At 35.4% G+C, this 25,787-nt stretch overlaps 1 protein-coding gene and 1 long non-coding RNA gene across 3 annotated transcripts; both read right to left on the reverse strand.

Annotated features, from left to right (window-relative positions):
• Positions 1–1,077: 1,077 nt before the first annotated feature.
• Positions 1,078–20,782, reverse strand: LOC116182848 (tyrosine-protein kinase Fer; the record flags this gene model as incomplete). 2 transcript variants are annotated; one of them, XM_031503399.1, is given in 13 exon segments in its annotated part: positions 1,078–1,458; positions 1,508–1,630; positions 1,678–1,800; positions 1,974–2,126; positions 9,407–9,620; positions 9,671–9,847; positions 9,898–10,095; positions 10,308–10,475; positions 13,197–13,383; positions 13,433–13,672; positions 14,190–14,327; positions 14,378–14,573; positions 20,695–20,782. In XM_031503399.1, coding segments are annotated over 13 exon segments (2,160 nt in total), but the record flags the coding sequence as incomplete, so codon positions are not given.
• On the reverse strand, positions 18,425–19,360 carry LOC116182849. The gene is made up of 3 exons (XR_004147628.1): positions 19,106–19,360; positions 18,700–19,048; positions 18,425–18,574 (listed from the first exon to the last, which is right to left on the reverse strand). It is a non-coding gene; the product is annotated as an uncharacterized LOC116182849 (long non-coding RNA).
• Positions 20,783–25,787: the final 5,005 nt, after the last annotated feature.

A 25,787-nucleotide genomic window follows, 5' to 3' on the forward strand; every position in this document is an offset into this window, starting at 1 on the left:
CTTGTAGCACCTTCACATTTTTTACTTGACAGGAAACTGCAAAATGATTTAACTGTCCACATTTATTGCAACTTCTCCCAAAGGCAGGACATTCACGAACGCCATGAACAGTCTGACATCTTCTACATTCAAACCTTTCACTACTCGTTTTGGAAACAGACTTATAATTTCGGTTTGCTGATTTTTTCTTAATGACCTCAACTTCTTATAATTAGGTTCAGCCGTTCAACAATACACTTATTTGATGTTTCGGAACCTATACTTCTTGAAAACTTTGCTCAGTTTAATAAACTAACTGCCTCGACTGCGCCATGTTGTATTTTGTTACAAAAAATTACAAGAAATACTTAGAACACATTTTATAATGAATATTACATTTAAAAATCTCTTATGACCGATGCCTACCCTGATATAAATACAACACTTACCTAAGGTTTATTACTTAGGTCATATAGTTCTAGCCTCTCACTGACCAGTACAATTAGTTTTTCGATTTTTCCTTTCATTATCTAAAGCTGCGTACTGACTTTAGCAAATTTGCGCGTACGACCGCTATTCGTGTGAAATTGCTTGATGAAGGCATGTTTTAAAACTGAACTGAACCGAGCCGCTTGTTCCGTCACCAAAAAGACAAGGATAAAAAAAGGATTTTTGTATAGGAAAATTTGTACTGTAAAAATCTAAACTAAAATGTTTACACTGCTAAATGAATGTTGCACAAAAAGGCGGATATTTTTAGACAGCTATGCTTTTGAAAAACTCCGCTTCCTGGAAAACCCACGCATGGACCATAATCGGGGGGTCTACTGTAGTTTTTTAAATGTAGAATTTTAAAAAATTATTCACATCATTACACATTATACAGCACAGGTCGATTGGTTTGTCACCTTGGGATTGAGTAGGTGTTTGGCTGACACGTCTGTATTGAATCCGGGTTAGAGCATGGATTTTTGTAAAGCACACTTGACTGATTTGAACTATAAAAAAAAATAGTTCAAAATCTTGCTTTGTTTACATGTGAACAGGTTTCTCTATTCATGTGAAGATTTTCCATTCAAAATTAGAACATTTCAGATTTATTGTTTAAAAAGAGATGTTAGTGTTGTGCCAATTTGCACAGTTGGTACAATGTATAAAAAATATTAGCTGAATTGACTACATACAAATAAAATAAAAAGATAATTACATACAATATGGCATGCAGATATGCATAATATAGGTATCACATCACAGTAAAAATTTTAGCTTATAAATAATTAAAAAAATTGACTATACATTTTTTGTTACAATACTAGTTACAATTTTACAAAAATGATACTTTATAAGCTTGACATAATGTGTCTACAACAGTAAAAACTTGTTCGAAATTGGGCCGATTTTCGGGTTGGTATTCCCAACATCGTAACATCAGACGATACATTTCATCTGGAGTATTTTCAGGTGCTGGCAATCTGTACCCTTCAATTAAGAGAACTTTACTTTTAATATGAAGATTATATTTACCTACCTGAATCGATTTTTTCCCTTGCTTTGGAATTACTTAACCCACTATATGGAGTACTACCCTTTGAGAATATTTCCCAACATAAAATACCATAACTCCAAACGTCGCACAGTGAAGTGTATTTGCCTAAAATAAGAAGCATTTTTGACATATTATTCGCGGAAAACGCATACCGAAGTTGAGTGCTTCAGGTGCTGTCCATTTGATAGGAATTTGTTTCATGCCATCTGATACGATATACTCTTCTTCTTCCCGTGACATGCCAAAATCAGATATTTTAACTGTATTTGTGTAACCTATTATACAAAGAGTTTTAGTTCTTTAATGGCTCTCTATTTAAAATGACGTGCAGCTTAAATAAATGATATCTATTGCCGAGATAAATGTTGCCATGAATCTGAAGTTCCAATTAATATCATTTTTACAATACAAATTCTCATGAATAATGTCAGCCATCGTCAGATCTTACCTACAAGACAGTTACGAGCCGCCAGATCCCGATGAATGCAATTTTTCGATTCTAAATATCGCATTCCAGCAGATGCATCTAAGCACATATTCATCAATTGACCTTCCGTAAGAATTGCTGCATTTTTCCTTAAGTAAGTCAAAAGTGATCCCCCTACAAATTAAATTGGCGAATTAACTAATGTTAGTTAATGATAGAAAAGATCATTATTACAAAATTTAAACAAACCAGCACTCCATGTTTATGTACATTACACTAGGATTCGTGTCAGTCCAAACACCAAAGTCAATGACAATGGGTGGATAACTAAAGGTAAATATAAGGGTTTCATCAAGAAAATTGAAAAACCTCTTCGCAGCGTCAAGAAGCGGTCATGTGGATTTACACTACTATAAATTATATTACAAAATATATAAAAAAGTAATTAAGCTTGTAAAAAGAATTCACTTTCAAAAAATATTTACAAACTCAAAAAACAAGTAAGACGATGTGGCGTATTATAAACAGTACTCTACGTAGTAAAAATTATCCCGTGCGTACGGAATTTGACGTCGATGGCACACGAGTGATAGATAAGGAAATTATTGCGAATTCATTCAATAATTACTTTGTCAATGTTGCAAATACTTTTAAACAAAAACCTTTGCGCGATACGATCACTCCCGTGAATGAACTTGTAGCAAAGAGTCTCTATTTAAAACCCACGACAGAACCGGAAATAATTTGTATAATACATGAATTAAAAAATTCTAACTCAGAAGGTACCTACCGATGGGTTCTCAACTAATTCAATTAAACTCTGTGCACCATGCATTGCCAAACCGATCTCTCACATAATAAATACATGCTTCTGTACCGCTACATTTCCCGACCCTCTAAAGATTGCTAAAATAGTGTGCCTTTACAAATCGGGGGACCATAAATCGATAAAAAACTATCGCCCAATAGCACTACTATCGATTTTTTCAAAAATAATTGAAAAGTGCATTTCAAAGCGAATTATTGATTTTCTTGATAAACACTCGCCGTATTATCGAAAAATCAATACGGCTTCAAGAAAAATGCATCTACCTCTGATGCGTTAGTCACAATTTGCGACTTTATCTACACACACTTAGATAAAGGTAAAAAAGTTATGGCTGTGTTTGCAGATTTGTCGAAAGCGTTTGACAATGTAGATCACGCAATCTTGTTGGAAAGAATTGAGCACTACAGTATAAGGGGAGAGTGCAACAAACTATTGAAGTCCTATGTGGAGCAAAGGAGACAGTTTGTTCATTTCGATGGTAAAAACTCCTCCTTGCTTGTTAGTAATAAGGGAGTTCCTCAAGGGAGTGTTCTTGGTCCATTATTGTTCATACTATATATGAATAATATGGAGCAAGTGGTTCCAAGTCGCCATGTTGCATTTGCCGATGATATAACCTTATTACTTGCTGAAGAAACGGAATCGAAGGCAGCTACTAAAGTTAAAGGTTCATTGTGCAACCTCTCTCATTATTTGGAAGAAAGCAACCTAGTTCTTAATTCACAGAAAAGTTTTTTAATGCAATTTTTTGGAGAAACAGCGTTGCCTCAAAACGAATTTTTATGCTACAGAAACGGGCGATTCGAAATATGTTCAAAGCTGACTACCGCGAATTATGTAGAAAGTTGTTTTTGTGTAATCATATATTGACGTTGCCATGTATCTACATACTTACCACATTATGCTTTGTAAAACAAAACATTGAGAAATGTCCTAAGCTCAATGAAACTCACAATTATACCACGAGACATGGCGCTAACCTGCAGTATAAACTTCATAGTCAGAATTCTATAAATCAAACCCATTTTATATGGGGGCAGTACTCTATAGTAAATTAGATCCACAGGTAAAGGCTTTAAAACAAAACAAAAGATTTAAAAATGCCGTCAGACAGTTATTAATAAAAAAAAACGCATTCCATTCAATCCAAGAGTACATGGAGTTTGTATAAAGTAATGTCATTGTGATATTGTGTGTTATATACAGGGTGATTCCTATAGTACCTGCCACCGTTTGGGAGCGTATAGGGGGTGCCTAGGGGAAGTCTTTTCATATAGGACACTTGGGGTCGGAAATCCAAAATAAGGGCGCCAGAACCAAATTTATCTTCTGGAATTTCACGCCTGTATGTAGGCAACCCAACCGACCGACGTTTCGCGCGGAGCGATGCAGAGCGAGTTAGCGCGAGGAAGCGACATGGGAGGGAAGGAGGGAAAACGACAGTCAAAAGCAATAACGTTTACAAGTGTTCAACGTGGCCACCGTTGTTCTCAATGCACTTCCTACATCTAGCCAACTATTATTATACTATTGCCATAGTGTTTATTCACTTGATACGCGTCGTTGCAGACGGGATTTCGTGGGTTTAAACAAAATTCTGATCAAGTGTCAGCCACACATCGCCGCCTGAGATCGCTCCGTGTGCACCGCCGGCCGGTTGGGTTGCCTACCTACAGGCGCGAAATTCCAGAAGGTAAATTTGGCTCTGGCACCCTTATTTTAGATTTCCGACCCCAAGTGTCCTATATCAAAATACTCCCCTACGCACCACCTACACGCTCCCAAACGGTGGCAGGTACTATAGGAATCACCCTGTATATATATATTAATATATTAGTCTGTGATACTTGCTGCACGAAATTATTTGAAATGTAGATGTTATGCTTGTAGTGTTTGTGAGCCTACTGTAATCTTATTTTACTTGATGTATCCCATGTTTTCTGTATAAAGCCGGTTGGACAAATAAATATTATTATTATTATACATCCAGGACAAATTGTTTACAAGAGGAAATCAGTCTGTGTTGCTGTTAGCCTCTTTACAAATCCAGGTTAAGGGAGGGAGTCCCAAGCAAGAGAAAAATGGGCAAAAACACAGAAGTCCATGAAGAGCATAATGTAGCGCCATTAAAGATCAGCGATAAGAAACTAAGGCGGATGTGGCGCATTCATTACGAGAAATGTGACGTGTTTTGTTCTACAGATCATTCGGAGTGATTGTGAAACATCTGCCTTTGCTATATATAAACGATATTAATCTATTTCAACACTTACAAATTTAATAACAACATAATTAAATAATTAGTAGAAAGTTATTTGTCAGAGGGTTCAATCAAGAAAGTCTTAAGATATTAGTAGAAGGATATACTTATGTGGAGTGTCGCAGGCAGGAATCAGCGGAATGGACGCTATCAGGAGCTGATTGGAGTAAGAATTCCAAAGAGGATATAACTAATTGGCTATGGTTATCTGAGAGAGTATACACTACTACGGCCAATATAGGTGAACTCCGAATGTATTGAATGATTGTCTGAGGTACAAGGCGTCCTATTAATAAAGGTCACATCCCATATTTACACCGCAAAAGAACGCTGATGGTTTTATAAATCCTGACGTTATAACTCCTAGTTTAAGCATACTATTTGCACAATTGGAAGTTTAAAGGTCGCCATACACAATGCTGTTTACCGGAAGGCAGGCCTGCAAACCTGAAGGCAAACCGTAGCGTTAGTGGTTATATTGGCAGGAAGACCCTTATTCTATGTCTACAACAACTCTTTTTGCATTCCCCTGCTCCCTGACGCTCCATTTCAATTGAAGGAACAGTTAGTTGTATACGGGGTGTTAAAACTCGATGATTCTTTTGTAATAAACTAATAAACCTGTATTTAAAGAAAAGTAGGTGTCCCAAGACCCAAGTTGTAACCCAAAGTTGACATCTGGGGCCTATAACACAAGCCGTAGAAGTCCTACAATTGTTAGAAATATTTTACACTTGTAGCGTTTTAATAACACAACTCATTTGCAAATACCGAATTCATTTGGACTTGTAGTTATAGTTACAGGCAGTACTTGTAACTTGTAGATTTCTTACAATTGTATAGTTTGTGTTATAGGCCCCAGGCATGTTGGTATAGAAAACTTCTATTTGTAGAACGTATATTCAACTTGAGACACGCTTATTAACGAGCTCCTAGCGAGTTTATAATTTTGCGGTGTCTGTCCATCCATTAGCACGATATCTCGATAACGAATGGACCGATTACGATCAAATTTATTAGATGGATTCTTTATCAAATTTGTAGATCGGAGTTCGTGAATTGGCAATGTAGTCCAAAAAATAAGGAATGCCCTTTTGACATCTCCGTGAGTTATGAACCGAATTGCATGAAATTCAATATGTGTATAGCTTTAGCCATATAAAACGCAATTCCAAAAATTGAGCCTAATCGATCAACATTCACAGCATCCTTTTCGCATCTCGATTATTTGTAAACCGAATTGCAAACTATTTTATTTATGGAGGGATTTAAATGAAATTTGATGCATAGCCACTTGGAATAAAAGCAAATTTAACGCCAGTTTCAGAATTTGGTTTTGCGCATGCTATAGCCATACCCAGGAGCTCGGTTTCTATATTTGTTTAATTTATTGTTTTTAAAAATGAAATTCGGATATCGGAGACAATAGAAAAAATTTATTGTAATAAAAGGGCATTATAGGTACGAAATGATGCAAATTTCATACAAGCTTGCGATTTACCTATGTATTTTTTATGGATGTTTGTTGGGTATATTTTGGGAAAAAATCATTTTTCTGTTTAACCATGAATCTTACGCCCTTCAGTGGCAAACCAAGAAATTTGAAAACAATTTCCAAGGATTTCTATGGGCGTCTTTTGTTAACAAAATCTTTTTCCCCAAGTTTTGCAATTAAGTGCAACCATTGAGAAAACTAGAGTCATTCGTATATAGACACATATGTCTACAAAAAAATTGGAATATTACTCGAGGGCACTTTGATTAAGACCAAGCGTCAGATATTATAAGTTAGAGATCAAAAGGTTGTGGGTTGATTATGGATAAATGTTAATATTAATCCTTATTAATCCTTTATCTCTATATATAAAAATGAACCCCTGTTTCTTCTGGTCACGCAATAACTTTACCGATTTCAGTCATCTTTTTTTTAAAAGTTTTATAATACTGTGTACAAGGTTCTTATACGGCAAGAAAAACAAGAAAATCGCGCAGAAAATTGGAGAAAACTTACGGACTGTACACGTCTGCGTTGTTGGCTTAACGTTTTCCCGCCACGAATTTTTTTAATTAGTTCGCATGTTTTCCGAGGGACTTGTTTGCTTGGTGGAACTGTATTTAAACATCGCGGGTTTGACTGTGCGACGGCAACTGTTTTAACAGCTACATTGTTCGGCAATGGATCGGCATATATCCGTCAAAAAATTTATCTATTCATATCATAGTGTGCTGTCAATTCGATCGGATAGTTTATCCAGATTTCAGTGAGTTTTTTGAGAAGTTTCGAGGTTATTGCACCGCAATCACGCCTTTTACATTAAAAGTTTGATATACCTAATATCCATTTTTGGTAAGTGTTGAATGTTACACGTGGTATACATAGTTACCTATACAGAAACACACGAACTTATAAATTAAGACAGTTTCTATTTTCAGTTGAATTTCAGTTTTTTCAAGATGCTACTACTATGTACCAACATGGTACCAACTTAAGTCGCAGAATTCGTAATCCTACAAGTCAAACATATATACGAGTACTTAAGTCAAACTCAAACTGACGAGAAAAGCTAAGCGCGAAACGAAGTTAACGGAATCGATATGAACAACTCAAAAATGTCCCCTTTAATCCCTATCGAGTTGCATTTAATTATAACGTAGCAATCAATTACAGTTTACAGTAAATCGTTGCTATTAGACCTATTAGAACTTTGTGTGTACACATTGTAAGGCTTTTAAAACTGACGCCCCGGAATTATGTTGCGCCAGTGGCCAAGCGAAATTGACGCCATTGGTACCGCCACCAGAGCCACTACATTCTTTTTCGGAAATGGGCCAGATTCTATACATTTTTTTACTCATATCCAGAAATACAACAATTGCTTTCAAATTACGGCATTTGGCGCAGCAAAAAAAAGGTACGTTGCTAGCTCTGAATCGCCAAAAGCAACGTAGAAGTGAGTGCGTTTATTTTTTATTATTTTGGGGAGAGATGGGGAGATTTTGGGGCAAGTGTGTCAAAATCTCTTTTCCGGCTAAACGGTTGAACCGATTTAAACCAAATTTGCTACACATATTCTTAGACATAAAAGGGCAGAATCGCGCATGCGCAGGTGGGGCGGGTGGTACCTGTGCTAGCCACAGCAAATTTTTGAAATAATTTTTTGTAATTATTTATTCCAGTCCGAATTGAATAGCTAAGAAAGAGGAAACCGTCCGTCGGTCGGGTCAGCTATACTGCATTCATTACAAGAAGGTAGTAGATGGCGCTGTGTTTGAAGATAAACACACACAGGAAAAATACAAAACGGCACCAAATTATTGTAAAGTAGAAATATTCAGCACTGCGAATAGAAATAAATTTTTCACAATAACAACTAATGACACTTCGGCAGTTTAGTTGGCAACATAAACTTACTACCCACTTGCAAAATTCACCAGTCGTTTTATGTTTAATTGTAATACTGACTCGTGTTTTAACCAATCGCAGTGAAGGTCAAAGCTTCCCTATGCTTTTCATCGCTACCTTCTTAAAATGAATACAGTCTAGTTGATTATAAAAGTAAAATGTAACTTAATGCACGGACGATCGTCAGTTGTTGCTAAACAGTAAGCACACCACTTTTCTTGTTGGTCGAGTACCATACTGCGCTCGCGCGCACTTCTCCATTTTTACGTGATCGTCTTTCGGTACTTCAACAATGAGTACATGCAAATAGTTGCAGATAAAGCTCTCAAAACTAAGGACTTACAGAACATATCTCTATTCCTATGGTATGGGTATGGCAAGCAACAATAATCCCATAAATTCACGTCGCTGTAGGCTTATCAGGGTACGATTGTACGAATAAAAAGATTGTCACGCTGGCTTTGGCAATGTGAACGTAGGGCTTGGTTCAGCTATATTCAGCGCTGACACAGCTGTTCCCAGCGCCAAATTTCAGCCGATTAACTGAGGTGAGGTGAGGTTATAAATTAACTCTCACGGTACCTACATGCGTGCTTTTACTCCCATCTTCTGCTGACTATTCTAGCGGAAAGTATTTTCGCTAGAAAAAATGGCGGACGCTGTTAAGCGCCAAACGACCGATCTTGGTGCCACGACAGTCGACAGCAGTAGCCCGGCTGAACGCGCCCAATGTTAGTTCATGTGAAATCGCATAATTGCAATAAATGAAAGAACGTGATTTGACAATCCAAACACGTTTGGATCACCAAAAGAAAGCGCCTATTTTTAGCTAAAATAATTCAATCGAATTACGTCCTACATCATATTTCCAAAGCCAGTTTGACGTTGATTTTATTTCAACGCTCGTTAGAAAAAAAAATGACAACAATGTTGAGGTTCATTTCGTAGATATAGGTACCTACCTGGAACCAACTCCATAACAATCATGATTGGCTGCTTCTGCACACAAATTCCGATAAGTTTAACAATATTTGGATGATCATACTGCTTTAAAATTCTGCCTTCCTGTAAAAATTTCTTCTTATGCTCTTCAGGTAGTGTAACCCTACAGGTTTTTACAGCCACTTCTTGATTGCTACTCTTTAGTTGTGCTTTGTAGACATCTCCGAAGTTTCCCTAAACTTACATAATCGCAAAAATGCTTGTGGCACACTATATTAACATACCCTTCCAATTTTGTCAAGTAAAATCACGTCGTCGTTGTTTAGTTCCCATCTCTCTCTAGGGATTGGTTTGTGTAAAATCGCACCAGACCTGCCGGTGACGGCCAAACCGCTACTAAATTGGTATAAAATTAATTCTCTAATGCTGGGAAAAGCAGGTCCCTCAAAACGGTAAAGGCCCTACAATTTATAAGAAATTATAATAAAAGGGCTTACTATAATGACATTACTTCTGCAGTAGTTTGAACAATAAAGTGTTTGTGCCCACCCCAGCATACAGATAAAACAGTTTGACATTCATCGTTTCTTGTCGTTTCTCTAACAAGGAAGTCCCCTTCCTGAGTGAGCAATCTGACTACTTCTTCTCTTGGTAAAACTCCATGAAACCATTCTTCATCCATTAGAGTTTTATTTGTGCTTAGAGCTACCTAACATTGAAAATTTTAATCATATCTTGGAGAAAAACCTAATGAGTAATTTCTATATACAAGAATTAAAATTCCTTAAGAAATTGAAGGATAAGCAATAAGCAAAATAATGAAGCATCTACTTAGAAGACTATGTTATAGATCAAGTCCTATAAACAGTAATGCAAAAATATTATTATGTTATTTTTATGAAATAAATTAAAAGCACCTACTGGATCTGACCCATCACTATGAGGTGTAGATTCACGCCGTCCCTTCGTGCGAGGAGGCGCCACAGGTGATGATGGTTCAGACTTTCTACGGAATGGCTTCTTAAGCAAGTTAACTATCTTCTGATGCCCCAAAGCTCTTTTTATCAAGGAAGGTTCTGTACCATCACCCTAAAATATTAACCAACACCTTCCCAAATGTATGTAAGAGATTTAAAAGCTCAGTCCAGTCAACGAACATAATAATTTTTTGTCCTTCAGTACTATTTTATTACTCCATCATTTATCTCAAATCTCAACATCTCATAATTTATTTATAATCAGTAATCACCTAAAGGGATTTGATTAATTTTGCAAAAAAAATGTTGTTCTTAGTGAAACACCATGCGGTCAACTTTTTACAAAGGGCTTTAAGAGTCTGATGTGATGCAGTGACTGCCAAGTTCTACTTTTTAAAAGTCCATCCCAGAGTGTTACAATACAAACGTAAGTATTTAAAATGTTATACAGGTTTCTTCATCAGCTCTTGTTTGTTTATTTTAATAATCGGGTCGCAAAATTAATCTCTGATGAAATAAATGAGAGAAGAGAGATAAAAGGTTATGTGTACTGTAATCTAGGAGTTCATTAATAGACAAATAAGCACGCAGGTTCATTGGTCCTCTGATAGGTATTCTTTGAAAACCGAATTATGTCTCAACCAAAAAATTTAGTGAGCAACATTTAAATTTAAAAATGGACAATGTTACAAAGGTGTACCAATATGAAACCGTTCTTTGACTGAACTAATTAGACAAATACTTAGAATGACAGAAATTAGTAATCATACTACAGACTATTTGCCATTTTCTAGTAAAGGTGCTGCTGTATTTCTTAAGCCAACTTAGAAATGTCAGTTATTTCCTAAGGGAAGTAGCAAACACTGTGTGCTCTATTGAAATGCATATAATAGAATAACTGTTATTTATGATTTAATGTATTTCATTGTATCAGTGTATAAAATGTGTTTCAAAAGTGTCATTGTAAAGGTAAGTAAGTGAATTTGCGCCGGTGCAAATTATAATTCAACACGTTGCCGTTAAAGCAAATTGAAACCTTTGTGTTTTTTAATTTGTCTTTTATAAAATTAATTTTATTCCTAACTAAGAACCAACAGTTATGGGATATTTAATTACCTAAAGCCAAGTTTCAGGGGCAGTTGAGATATTTTTAACAGCACATACATTATATACAGAAACAACAGATTGCTAACTTTATGCATTTCATAGGTAACAGGTAAAACACTTAGGTAATAGGTATACAGTGACTCTATAGTGACAGTGTGGTTATACAGTGGTGTTAATTTCTATTGGTAACGCAATGTTTTTACCAAATGCACCTGATTGGTAGAAAAGGTCACGTGCAAGTGTTTTTACAGTTTTTCCTGTTTCCATTAATATTGTCGATATTGTATTTGTTGGAAAGTCTTCTACAATACTAAGGTAGGTGGATACATATATCATTATTGTAGATTAAAGGATAGGTAATTTACAAATTACAGCAAAACATTGAATATTAAGTAATCAACTGATTAATACTACACTTTTTGTTGTAATTAAATGTTACATACACTTGTGAATAATTTGCAATAAATGAGTTCATATGGATACTTTTTGTAGTGTTTATAATAGTTGGATGCTCCGCTATTGGGTTTTCTAACAGAAGCGAGCAAGGATTCCTTATGAAAGTGTTTCCTAGAAACGCTCAAAGAAGAAAGCAATGGGTTGCTAAAGTTAGAAAGGAAAACTGGACACCTACAGACAGTGCGTTCCTTTGTGAAGTAAGTAAAATTAAATTCGTACTTAATCATATCTCTACCATGTTGCATTTTAGACACATTTTGAAACCGACATGTGGGACAAAACTAGAGTGGGATAGAAAACGAAAACTGAAACTTGCAAGTCAGAAAAGTAAGAGCAAATGTGTTTATGCGAGTAAATCCATTATGTTCTCAACAATGTAAATAATAAAAAGAAACACAATAAGGTCTTTGTTTTTTATTTCCAGTATAGCCTGAACCTGAAGGTTTTTTGTTCATTTGTCCCAGGTGTCACGTTTAAGCAACTGTTTCAAACGTAACTGATTTATGTAGGTACACAAAATAATGTTGGATTGATTTTATAGTTTTCTCCGTATTTAATCAAATGTCTATTACATGCACATTGAAGGTAATAAAATTTTCTACAAGAAAGCTTCAGTGCAAAATTTGCGTAAATCGCACCATTAGTCTATAAACACTCAAAATATGTGATTCTCCCATAAGTTTAATGATAAATTTGGAAAAAAAAATGGCGGATATGAGCATATGGCCACACTGTCTCTATAGAGTCACTGTATATACGTATACTTAAAAGCGCTTTCTATTCTATTTCACATCTAGCGCTTAAAACTGTAAAATCACACTTATGAATTTATGCATTAGATGTCGCTGCAAAAAAATTGATTCTATAGCTAAGGACCAGTTTCATAATCACGTAAAAGACTCCTTTACCTAAAGTCGACTTGATGTCCAAATTAAGACGGCCGTTACGGATAAACTCCTCCATTTCACGTGGACAATAATATCGACTTAAAAATTATAAATATCAATGAAATTGAAACTGCAGCTTGTAATGAATGTCATATGTCATGTCATGGAATTGTTTGTATTCATCGGCAACATTAATTTTTCATTAGAGTCGACTTTGGCCTGATTATAAAACTAGCCGTAATTTAGACATTCAGTTTTTTAAGGGCAATTATATCTAAGATTATTTATTTAATATGTGTTTTTTTTGTTTCTGTAGGTACCATTTAATATTCATTTATTAGTCAATATATTAGGTATAAGTGAAATAAATCGTATTTATTTACCTGTTCACTAGAATTAGAGTTAACAAAGGGTTGATTATCAATAGAAAGATCACAACCAGACGGCACTTCTTCACATCCCAGCTCATTTAAGGCACATTTGATTAATTCAGTTTGTTTCAACATTTTACGCTCTTGACATTTCAATTCATTAAGCTCTTTTTTACTGGTATCTACCAAGGACGTTTTACTAAAACTCATTTTTGAAACACGCAATAGTCAATCAACAACCTGTATACCTAGCACTTATATCATTATTACTACTTTTTCCATTATGTAATATTTCTTGATTTTGGGATGAAAAATTAGTCTTCTTTTCTTGAATATCCTTAATATTTGTTTCTAAATCAGATAGCTTTGTTCGTAACCATTCCACTGTAAGATTATCCACTGTTAATTGATTTGGCAGTAACTTTCCCGCATTTTCTTCAGTCAAACTCTCATCAAAACTAAATTTCACAGCTTCAGTTGGACTAGTTCTGCATAAAAGTGTTATAATAATTATAACAATAATAATAATAATAACAAATAATTTCAACGCAAACCAAGTATTGGTTACATCTAGGTGGACATGCCACTAGTTTTTCCTTATTATGTCATCACACAATACAATTTGTTTTAAAGAAACCTTACTTTTACGCTTGGACACCCAAAGAAGCAATGACATAAATCATTTCTAATTCTTGTTATGCAATGGATTACGATTTTATTAACTTAAATGACAAATACAAAGTCCGATAATGCAAACAAGGTGTTTCAATAGCGCAATTTATTATATTATCATTATCTAGTAATTATGATCGAAATTTTTATCAGCTTTATGAATAACCATAGTTTAGGATCCAATTAAAGTTAATAAATTAAATATTGTAAATAAAAAAAAACTTTAAAGTTTAAATAAACACTTTTCCCACCCAAACTTTAGGTAATGTTTGTTGGACATGACAGCACAAGTGGCTGTTGTAAAAATAACTGCTATAAAAAATACCTACTTACTTATGTTTCTCAGTGAAGTCATTATATTCTTCTGTATGTTTAATGGAATGTAAACTGCTATCAATTCGTTTATGAATATCTTTGTATTTGTCTGATGTGAAATCAGAAAAATGCGCCAGATCTTGCAGAAGTTGTCTCCTATAATACAACAAATTCGTTATCCATGTAAATTATGTAAATGACCTTACCAAGTTAGTACAAACCCCTCTTGAACGGATTGTTGGTATTCTAAAAGTCCTGGCAATAAAACAGTTCGAAAATCTTTTTCGAATTCGGCCGCTTCGCATAATAATAGAACATACTCGTTGTGTGTCAAGTGCAATTTTCTACATGCTTTTTGGTATTTATCTCGAACTTCGTCTAATTTTCGTCCTCCCCGTCCAGCTGTAAAGAAAAACCATGTATAAAGAACAACTAAAAAATATTCGCATTACTACGTCTTAGATAAAAATAGTATCTAGGCAAAGGACAGTAAGTTTGTCATTCCATAAATATACCATTTAACTGATTTAACTAAATAATTAAAGGCACAAAATCTTAACCTGTTACTCTCCACTACTCTCACTGTTTCGCGTTTTATCAAGATCCACGTTTTGCAAGTTTATGCAATTCGTTATGAAGCGGCATGTTATTTTTGTGACAAGTTACTGGCTCATTTTTAGTACGGAAAACGTAATCAATCAAGGTGAAATTTGTACTGCAAGAATGAGTTTGGGATGATGATGTGTCGGGAGTGCAAATCCAAATCTCGTTTTTACCTTTGAAACGCAATAATTACGTGGAACGAACACAATGTTCTATCTTTACTTTTAACGAACATACTTTCTAAGTCTACTAATTCTGTCATACCATATTTACTGCATTATGTAAAATTAAAATAATACCATACGCAATTCCCATTTCGCGATAATTACATTTTCGGTAGGTACCTAAACTGAATGGCAACATCGCTCCTACACCGAGTTGGAATCTGTTAGATAAGTTATAACCCCTAGGAGGGCCTAGAAACCACTATAGAATTCTGGTGTACAACCTCATGGAATTCTAATGACATTCATGGAATTCTTTTAGAATTGATGAAATTCATTAGGTATTCTGAATTTTTACAAGCTATGGTTTAGGTAGGTTGTGGTTTAGGTATTTTTTATTGATTTTAACATCTTTGACGTGATTATTTCTTACCGGTTTTTGCACGGAACTAAATTCATCTTTAACCGTCACAATATGCTACGTCAAGAGACGCGTCAAGTACCCCTCTCACCCGTCACGAGACGCTATGCGGAATGGCGATCTTTTTAAAGTGCATTGGAATGGAAATATCATATATCGTCAATGTGTCTTCGAAATTGACTCATGTGCACATTTAAAGTGTAATTTCGTGCACTATTTATCATTGTAAAGAAAGCCAAAGAAATCTTGAGCAGCTTTTTAAGGTAGCGAGGTGAAGCGGCGCAGCTATGTCATTGTGTTAAGCCAAATAATGCCATAAAAATTTAAATATTTCAAAAAAATACTTACGTGCACTTTTTATCATTGCGTGCAAAACTCATAGACATATGAGAATAAGGCAAAACCGAGAGTAAAACCAAAGAGATTTCTTTCAAGAACTTGCAATGCAGCCAGACAAAGCTATGCTCTTTTACGATAATATTCCTTTGAATTGTAATCATTGTAAAGAAAGCCAAAGAAAGCCGAAGTTGTTTTCGTGGGCGCCCTCAATATTTAAATATAATCCGTGCATGAGAAGGGCACTTTGGACTTCACGTAGATAGAACGTCGCAATTTAAAATTACAGTAGACTTAAGGTCACTTTGTATTTGAAAATTTATATCACAGATGGCGCCAATTCGTCTCATCTGTTAAAGTCACTCTATCTCTACAAAGTAGCACAATTGGTAAGGACAATGTGTTAGACAGATAAAAGAACTATTTGGAATTACAATGGCGGAGTGGCAATTCCCAAATGCATGTCAATGACCATTTGTCAGTTGTCACCCGTGGAATTCCACGTTTTTGTCAGGTTTTTATCGGGAGTAAATGCACATGAGCTTGATTTTTAATCAGATAATTTTATATTTACACGAAAACCAAAAACGGAAAAACCTAGATTAAAAGTGTGATAAAATCCCGACAGCTTTAGCTAGAGCGAGTTTATTTATATGCTTTTGATGACAGTTTTTTCCAGGAAGCAACAAAATTTAAGTGAATTAAAAATAAAATTATCCTGATTTAAAACCAAGATCGAGTGTATTTTAGGGAGATTAATAAAAGACAGTAAATTTGACAACCACTATACAGGGTGATTCCTATAGTACCTGCCACCGTTTGGGAGCGTGTAGGTGGTGCGTAGGGGAGTATTTTGATATAGGACACTTGGGGTCGGAAATCTAAAATAAGGCTGCCAGAGCCAAATTTACCTTCTGGAATTTCGCGCCTGTAGGTAGGCAACCCAACCGGCCGGCGGTGCACACGGAGCGATCTCAGGCGGCGATGTGTGGCTGACACTTGATCAGAATTTGTTTAAACCCACGAAATCCCGTCTGCAACGACGCGTATCAAGTGAATAAACACTATGGCAATAGTATAATAATAGTTGGCTAGATGTAGGAAGTGCATTGAGAACAACGGTGGCGACGTTGAACACTTGTAAACGTTATTGCTTTTGACTGTCGTTTTCCCTCCTTCCCTCCCATGTCGCTTCCTCGCGCTAACTCGCTCTGCATCGCTCCGCGCGAAACGTCGGTCGGTTGGGTTGCCTACATACAGGCGTGAAATTCCAGAAGATAAATTTGGCTCTGGCACCCTTATTTTAGATTTCCGACCCCAAGTGTCCTATATCAAAATACTCCCCTACGCACCACCTACACGCTCCCAAACGGTGGCAGGTACTATAGGAATCACCCTGTATNGGCACCCTTATTTTAGATTTCCGACCCCAAGTGTCCTATATCAAAATACTCCCCTACGCACCACCTACACGCTCCCAAACGGTGGCAGGTACTATAGGAATCACCCTGTATGTGTGTAGGAATACGTAATAGTTATTTACATATGAGTATGGTAAATCAAGGTTTACGTTAACGAGTGAGATGTTTACGCTGAGGCAGGAATTTCGAAACGAGTAACGTAAACTGATTTGACATACAAATAATGTAAAACATTTTATTTCATACTGCTCTATTTCTATTAAAATACCATTTTGATTAGAATGTTGTAGGTACACATTAAAATAAAAGCAAAAGTCGATCACTTGATTTGTTTGATGACAGTAGTTTGACAAATATCAATGCATACGTTTAGATGGATGTCAGTTACGGTTGCTAGGCAAAATTTCCAGTCTGGTAAAAATTTTCAGTCTGGTAAAATACGATTTACCAGACTCAAATCAGTCTGGGAAAGCGGCGATTACTAGATAGTATGAAATAAAATTACTTACCGATCTAAAAACAGAACAGCAATAGTATATTAAAGAACAAGTTTCATAAGTAGCTGTTTTATCGCACGTGTCCAGTTTGGAAAACGAGCCGCGTAGCGGCGAGTTTTCCAAAGGACAAGTGCGATAAAACGGCTTATGAAACGAGTTATTTATACTACTTTTTCTATTTCGCGTGATTTCTATTGTAAAAAACTAAAAATAGTTCAAAATTCTGTACTACTTCACATTAGTTGTAAATGTTAAGTTGGTAGCACTGGTTCGCTTTTTCAAATTGAAAATTTTGAAGTTTCAATTTTTGCGCAGATATAGCGAATTGCCATTTGGTACTGCAATTTTTGTGAAATAGAAATGGAAGAGCAGCACGAAATCATAACTTGCACGCCACCTGAATTGCGGGAAATAGCAAACAGTACCGTAGATAATTTGCTTCCGCAGAAATCGAAACTAAAATATGAAAAGGAATACCTTAAATTTGACCAGTGGTGTAAAGAAAATAAAGCCCAACACATTTCGGAGAATGTTTTATTAGCATATTTTGAATTACAAACTCATTTGAAAAAGCCATCGTCATTATGGTCAATGTACTCGATGCTACGATCCTACCTAAATGTGCATAAAAATGTAGATATATCAAGATACGTCAAGTTACAAGCACTGCTAAAAAGATTTTCGCAAGGCTATGAGCCAAAAAAATCAAAAATTTTAGATTTAGAGCAAATTAATCGATTTATTCAGGAGGCTGACGACAAGCATTATTTAGATACAAAAGTAAGTAGAATTTTTTGTTCTAGTGGGTAGGTAGGTACTAGCTACAGGAGTATCTTGTTTGTATTCTCGTTGTAGGTTATTTTAATAATGGGCTACAGTGGGGCATGCAGACGCGAGGAGCTGACTAATATGGCACTGGGCGACATCCAATATAAAAATGATATTGTTGTTGTATCGGTGCCTAAAACAAAAACAAATGTAATGAGAGAGTTTGTCATCACCGAGAAATTGTGGATTGATATTATAAAAAAATATAGCAGCATACGCCCAGTTAATACTTGCCATCAACGATTCTTTGTAACATACCGTAGTGGTCGCTGCATTACTACTTCGATCGGAATCAATACAATGGGCAAGACGCCACGAAAGATTGCAGAGTTTCTACAATTAGCCAATCCGGCACAATACACTGGGCACTGTTTCCGGCGTTCAAGTGTCTCACATTTAGCTAACAGCGGTAGTGACTTGGTCACCATTAAACGACATGGCGGGTGGAAGTCCTCCGCGGTTGCCGAAGGATATATTGAAACGTAGGTTCAACGAAAAGTGGAAGTTGCAGGAACTCTTGCCCAAGCAAGTAAATCATCCTCATCATTACATGGGATTCTTGCACAAGGATGTACATCAACACATGTAGAAAGTGCCGTTCCCAGTGCTATAGTTGAAGGAAATATAAATAGTGTCGAACACAACATCGTAACCCACAATTTACCTGGTATCAAAGTCATTACACATGATGGAGCTGTTACCGTCAAAGTGTACAATAATTGTACATTTAATTACGCAGATAAGGACGAAATCTAAGTTTGTTGTATTTACTTTATTATGATTAAAGCTTTCGTTGTGCAATTTTAGTTAGAAAAGTTTGGTTATGTTATGTACACAGTACGAATAAAAACCATCGACTATTAGCATTTGCAATGTTACCAACAGTTGAAAACAAAATCTATGCGGTGCGTTAATGGCTAGAACGATACGCGATTGCGTGCGGGAATGGAGCTATAAACAACGCGAAATAGAAAAAATATATTTTACGCATTCCTACACGCATTTTTATCGATGATAAAAAGTTACCTAGCTTTTAATCAGACTAAAACTATCTGATTGGTTAGAATTTGAAACAATCACCAAGCTGATTGGTCTAATATTAATGGAGGTTGTGTACCGCATTGCAAACATAGATTCGAAAAAGGATTTCGGCTATTTAAATTGCCACAAGGTAAAAATTAACAATTTATTGTAGGTATTCAATGAAAAGGTCATATCTCGGGTCATATATTACGTTTTAATTTTTTGAAGGGTAAAAATTAAAATAATGTTAATGGAAGCATTTTGTAGTATTTGGAAGCATTGGAAGGTCCGTTCTAAAACCTATATCTATGATTTGTGAAGAAGTACCTACATTATTTGTTGGTGCGGGGTATGACAAAATTGAATTGTTTCAGGTTCACTTCCCGGAGTAACAATTTGAAAGAAATAGGAGTGATAATCGAATATTATTACGCTGTGATGCAGTTCTTGATTTGAAAGTGACTGCCACAACTACACAACTTTATTTTTAGCTTCTTCAAATTTCACAAACTGCTCGCATACAGTCGCATCCAAAAATATTTGGTTGTGAATCTGATTTTTTTTTACTAAATTGTCCAACATTTGAAGTTTACCGCGTAATTTTGGAATCAAAATGGCAGCCGAATTGCACTACCTACTTTGTAGATAGGATAGAGCGACTTTATCATACGTCACGAGACGCTTCAAGTATAATATACGCATACCTATTTACGTGTATAACTTATTTCTGTAATACATCGCGGCAAAATGAAGGGGGCGAAAATAGTCACTTCTATCGGCATTCACTAAGTGCCCAACTTTTAAATGTTTTTAGTTTGCAGGTTTTAGCATTTGAACCTGCAACATAACTGCCGATTTATTATCAGTTACGATGTAGAAATATTCAGCACACGCCCGCTCGATGCCATGATGACAGCATTCACATGCTGAAACCATAAGTTCTCAAAACATGACTAAATTATTGCACCGCTGGATTTCAAAATCATGAAAGTAAACTTTCCCGTTGCTTTTCCCTTGACGTTCCCTTAAACGTTATAACAAAAATAAATCACCGGAATTCAATGGAATTATATAATTATAATACAGTTTTTAATAATCGATTATTTTGTAGAATTGGCAATTTTCGTCCAGGTGTGGTAATGTAGTAATGCCAAATATAATAATTTATTGTTCGGGTGGTATAAATGGTTACCTCTAATAGAAACAGCTCTAAACAGTAAAGATACTTACATTTAACATAATGCTCTTCAAATCTAGATCGCATTAATTTGTATAATTCTAAATATTTTTGATATTCTCCTTTCTTCCTCGCCACATCCTCAGAGAGCTGAAATAAAATATTAGATTATTATAAGTAAGACGAGAATGCATCAACATATTTTTTAAACATAGCCTATTCTACTATTACGTATATCAAATACGGTCGAGAATACGGCGGACTATCCTGTGTAAATCATGTCCCGGAATTGTCTCATTAGGTAACGCAAGTTCGATTTAAAATAAACTAAACAAATATAGAAAAAGAGCTCTTGGGTATGGCTATAGCATGTGCAAAACCAAATTTTAAACCTGATAAATAAGAAAGTTGGCACTGGCACTGCACATCCTACACAAACCCAAATTTGGAAAATGGCGCTACATTTGCTTTTATTCCAAGTGGATAATATGTATCAAATTTCATTTGAATGCCTCCATAAATGAGAAAGTTGGCACTGCGCATGCGAAAAACCAAATTTTGAAACTGGCGTTATATTTGCTTTTATGTCTTACTAACCTATCATAGCACATTTTATATCTGTGATACGCGGGCATAAAGTACCACTTTATGCCCTAGGGCATTAAGTATCACCATAGTAACTCATTTATACTTACTTAATGACAAAACAAACAAATATTTGCAGGTCATTGAAAATTAGAAACGTCAATTATTAATTGTCAATACCTACTAAATCACAAGATTGGCCTTATTTCGTATAGTTTCTGGAACTTCTTGCCCATTCACGATGAATTGAATTATTTAAAATTACGTTTGACGTTTGGATGGTTTCAATCACATTAACAAATTCGAACCACGCATACTCGATCAAACATAATGAATTATTTTGTAAACGAATTTTGAAGAAGAAAACTATTTGTAAAACATAAAATTGTGTATGTACCACGGGCATAAACTGATGTTTATACTCTCGGGCGACTAAAAAGCTCTCGGGCCATAGACCCTCGAGCTTTTTAACTCGTCGCCCTCGAGAATATAAACATCACTATTATGCCCTTAATACATAAAATTATTCCAAGTGGCTATGTATCAAATTTCATTTTTGTAATTTCGTTATGAAATACTTAAATTTAGTTGGCGTTTTCGGTTTTAAAAGAGCCGTCATTTAGCCACAGGTGACACATTTTGGCACATTGGCGCACTGTTACATTAGTCCTACACTATGCTGAACGTGAATTCGATCAGAAAGTAAATACGAACTAGTTTCTTCTGCAGCCGCATCAACGTCGGATGAAATACTCACAATACGCGTCTAGTGCGCCAAAGACAGTCAATTTGTAACTTGTTACATAAATAGCTATTAAATACCTTCATAAATAAAAAAGTTTGCAATTCGGTTTATAAATGGTCGAGATGCGAAAAGGGCACTGTGATTGTTGATCGATTAGGCTCAATTTTTGGAATTGAGTTTTATATGGCTGAAGTTATACGCATATTGAATTTCATGCAATTCGGTTCATAACTCACGGAGATTTCAAAAGGGCCTTCCTTATTTTTTGGGCTACATTGCCAATTCACGAACTCCGATCTACAGATTTGATAAAGAATCCATCTACTAAATTTGATCGTAATCGGTCCATTCGTTATCGAGATCGTGCTAACGGACGGACAAATACCGCAAAATTATAAAATCGCTAGGAACTCGTTAATAAATCAGTTGCAGCAATATCGATGGTGCCACCTGACGTGCCGCCGTATTGAAAATGTTTTTATTTAACTCGGCAGTTTGTAAATAGCACCATAAAATATTGAGGCCGGTAACTAAAATTTTTCTCAAAATATAGCTGACATACAATCCTCTTGACTCTTGAGTCGCAATTCCTAGCTCTTAAACACAAATTCTTCGACAAGCTAGAGTTTTAATTATAGGGTGGCGCATCTAAAACGATCCAACCTTAAGGGCGCGCTATCAGTATTGTGTGTTGCCTATCTCACAATAGCTTTCTTATGGGAAACATGCCTAACGTAATTCATACCGTTTTTAAAAACTATACTTTTTTTTGGGAAATGTTTGTTGTTTCTTGTTCTTAAATGTATGTAAATTATGAGTGAACAGTTTATATTGCATTAAAACTCATAGTACATTCTCTGAAAGCGTATAAAGTAGACGTTCGGTTGCAATGACAATCTTTTGTGTATAATTCAAAGGTCAAAGAAATTTTTGAAATATAAATGGTTTCTCCAGATTCTTGCACATATAATAATTAAAACGTGATGCGAAAATCGATTAAATGTGGTTTCTAAAGCACAAACGGTATGAACTCCGTACACTTGAAAAATAGCTCGTAAAACAATTATAGTAAAGAAATCTGTTCTCAGTATAGTTCAACGTGTACGGTATACTATTCTTAAAAAGCGGGAAATTTAAAGTGGAGTACTTATTGGAATGTATTTTAGCTTAGTCCTTTATTGGTTTTTTTGGTCATTAGCATTACTCATTAGTGCAGATAAAATGTTTCCAGCAAAAAACCGTATCATAAGTAGGAATTACAGTGGTTAATGTTACCTACATTCAAAATTTGGGTTAGGAAACTGGCAAAAGAAGTATTTATAAACGTTGAGTGAAGGATCAGGTGATTTTTCACTCTACGTTGCAATTAATTAATATAAAAATTTCAGAGCTTACAACTGAAAAAGTGGAAAACGATTATTTAAAAAAAGAGGTTATGTTGGTTGATGTTTCTGAATTGATAATACCATTGTTAAAGTATTTAAACAATGATAATACACAAAGTGTTAATACTGCTTACGTTTACCAGACGAAGCGCTTCATGAGCGCTACTTAAGGGCAGGAATACTCTACCAAACTTTCGCGCCCAAGTTGCACTGTCGAGATGTACATTGTACAATGCCACCGTAAGTCGGATGTACGGTGGTATTTACACCTCGGCAGTGCTATCAGACAACTCATGCAAGAAATCATTAACTGGAGATTATATATTCGATAATAAATGTACATGTCACTTACAACTAAATTTAAGCACTATAGTAATAACGAAACCCCACCGATTGGATGCCATCTCGGTTCCCATAATTTGAATAACTACATACTATCGGTATTATATCAAAAAATGATTTTATTTCACATCCAAGGGTCACATCGGTCAGGTTACGGTCAGAACATGTTTGTAAGAAATTGACCATGATGTGACCGATGGCCTTATATAAACGCAATGTAATGACATCATTTGCTAAAATGATAATCGGAAACAAATTTATTCCGTGTCGGAAGTCAATCTTCGGAAATGTGTACAGTCGAAGAATAGCCTAAAACAATCCAATAATAGAACTATATTAAAATAAAGATCCTCATCTTTACTTACCTAGGTAGGTACTGTTTTTTGTTGTTATTTTGGAGTTAATAGAAAATCAGGTAAACATAACCCATAACATAACCCCACTTTGAATGGCATTTCAGGAATTACAATTACACACTGTTATTGCCATTCAATTGAATTACTGAACAAAACCGCATATTATGGTAAATAAGTATTTTTTGGTAGAATTTATTTCACACGATCACTAAATTCCCTTTTTAGAGTTACGGAACGATATTTACAGTTACAGATGGTAACCAAAGGTAAGCAAAATACTATTTTTAATATTTTATCTCAAGACGAATGTATGCGAGTGTTAGTGACCTAACGAAGTACAAATAGGGATCACGGATTTGGGATGGCAGCACAAAGCGACGAATATTTCAAAAATACTTCTTAGTTCACTTTTCTAACACCATGGCGTGCAAACGCACCCTTAATAACTGGCGAAAGAAAAGTGATGGCCAATGCGTCAGGTCATACACTTATCACCATAAACCACCGAGGGACAATAATTTCAAACGGGGACTTTTTCTACTCATTTATTTTCCACCACACCGACTTTAGCATTTTTAAAATAAGTATTATAGTATCATACTTTCATGTGACACATCAAATTAAGTTCTGCGAAGAATTACGTAAAAAAATCCGATACAACTGGAAATACCGGAAACGATACTCGGGTGGTTCATTTTTGGATTTGTAACCTACGCTACCTACAGCTGAAAACAATAGGCAACCTTTCTTATATCCTTATTACGAGCCTGTGCACCAATTCAAAGCGATCGGACGTCTCACAACAAAGCCATACAAAATGATAACAATCCCGACAATGGTTAATAAAATGGAACTTGGGGATACCGTTTTAAAAATATGGCAATTAAGCATCCTTAATGAGCACTACACTACACTACAATTTCAAACTTCATTAAAAAGGTTCAAAATTACCATATTTTCATCAAAGCAGTGGTACAGCCATTTATGAATTGATTTTTAATGCAAACAATGCGAAATGGAAATGATATAAGTACAGACATCAGGTGGTCAGGTGATGGCGGCGGTGGGTCCGTGAAGTTAGCAGCACATTGAAGGCACAAATGTCGAGACTAGGTGGGTTGGTTAGTGCTTCGTTTGTGCCGGTTTGTGCCGTAAAAAGTTTGCCAGCAAAACATACCGTTTGGAAATTATTTCGATTGTTAAAGGTTCTGCTAATAGGCCAGTCATTGAGGATTTTTACCTGGAAATAACTCGGAAAGTACAGAAATTGCTTGAGTGCGTAGAACTAAAATTCATAAAATGCACAATTATAAACTTGCCGCCGGGGCTGCCATCTTGCCAAGATGGCCGTCAAAAGCGGTTTTCCGCCGATATATCCGAAACTGCGCATTTTACGAGAAAATATGTGGTGAGCAAAATTAAAGAAACGAAAATTTCCTACAAAAAATGTAGTTAGCATATTTTCACTAAAGTTAGCCCTTACGCAGAAATTCAGAAATTTTTAATAACCAGTGGCGTATATTTTATCCAAATAATTCATTAGTCATTTAATTAATTAATCAAATTGATTAATCAATTAGTCTATGATCAATTAATTTTAAGATTTTATTTTAGTCGTCTCCATCTTCAATGGTGAGACATATCAATTTTCAAATTTTATTAGTTAAATCAATTAGTTATATATTGTTATATTCAATCCCTTTAAGAACTTACTTACAGCATTATGGACTTTA

The sequence above is a fragment of the Photinus pyralis genome, unplaced genomic scaffold, assembly GCF_008802855.1.
Source record: "Photinus pyralis isolate 1611_PpyrPB1 unplaced genomic scaffold, Ppyr1.3 Ppyr1.4_unclustered_Scaffold7805, whole genome shotgun sequence".
In the NCBI taxonomy this organism is placed as follows: Eukaryota; Metazoa; Arthropoda; class Insecta; order Coleoptera; family Lampyridae; genus Photinus; species Photinus pyralis.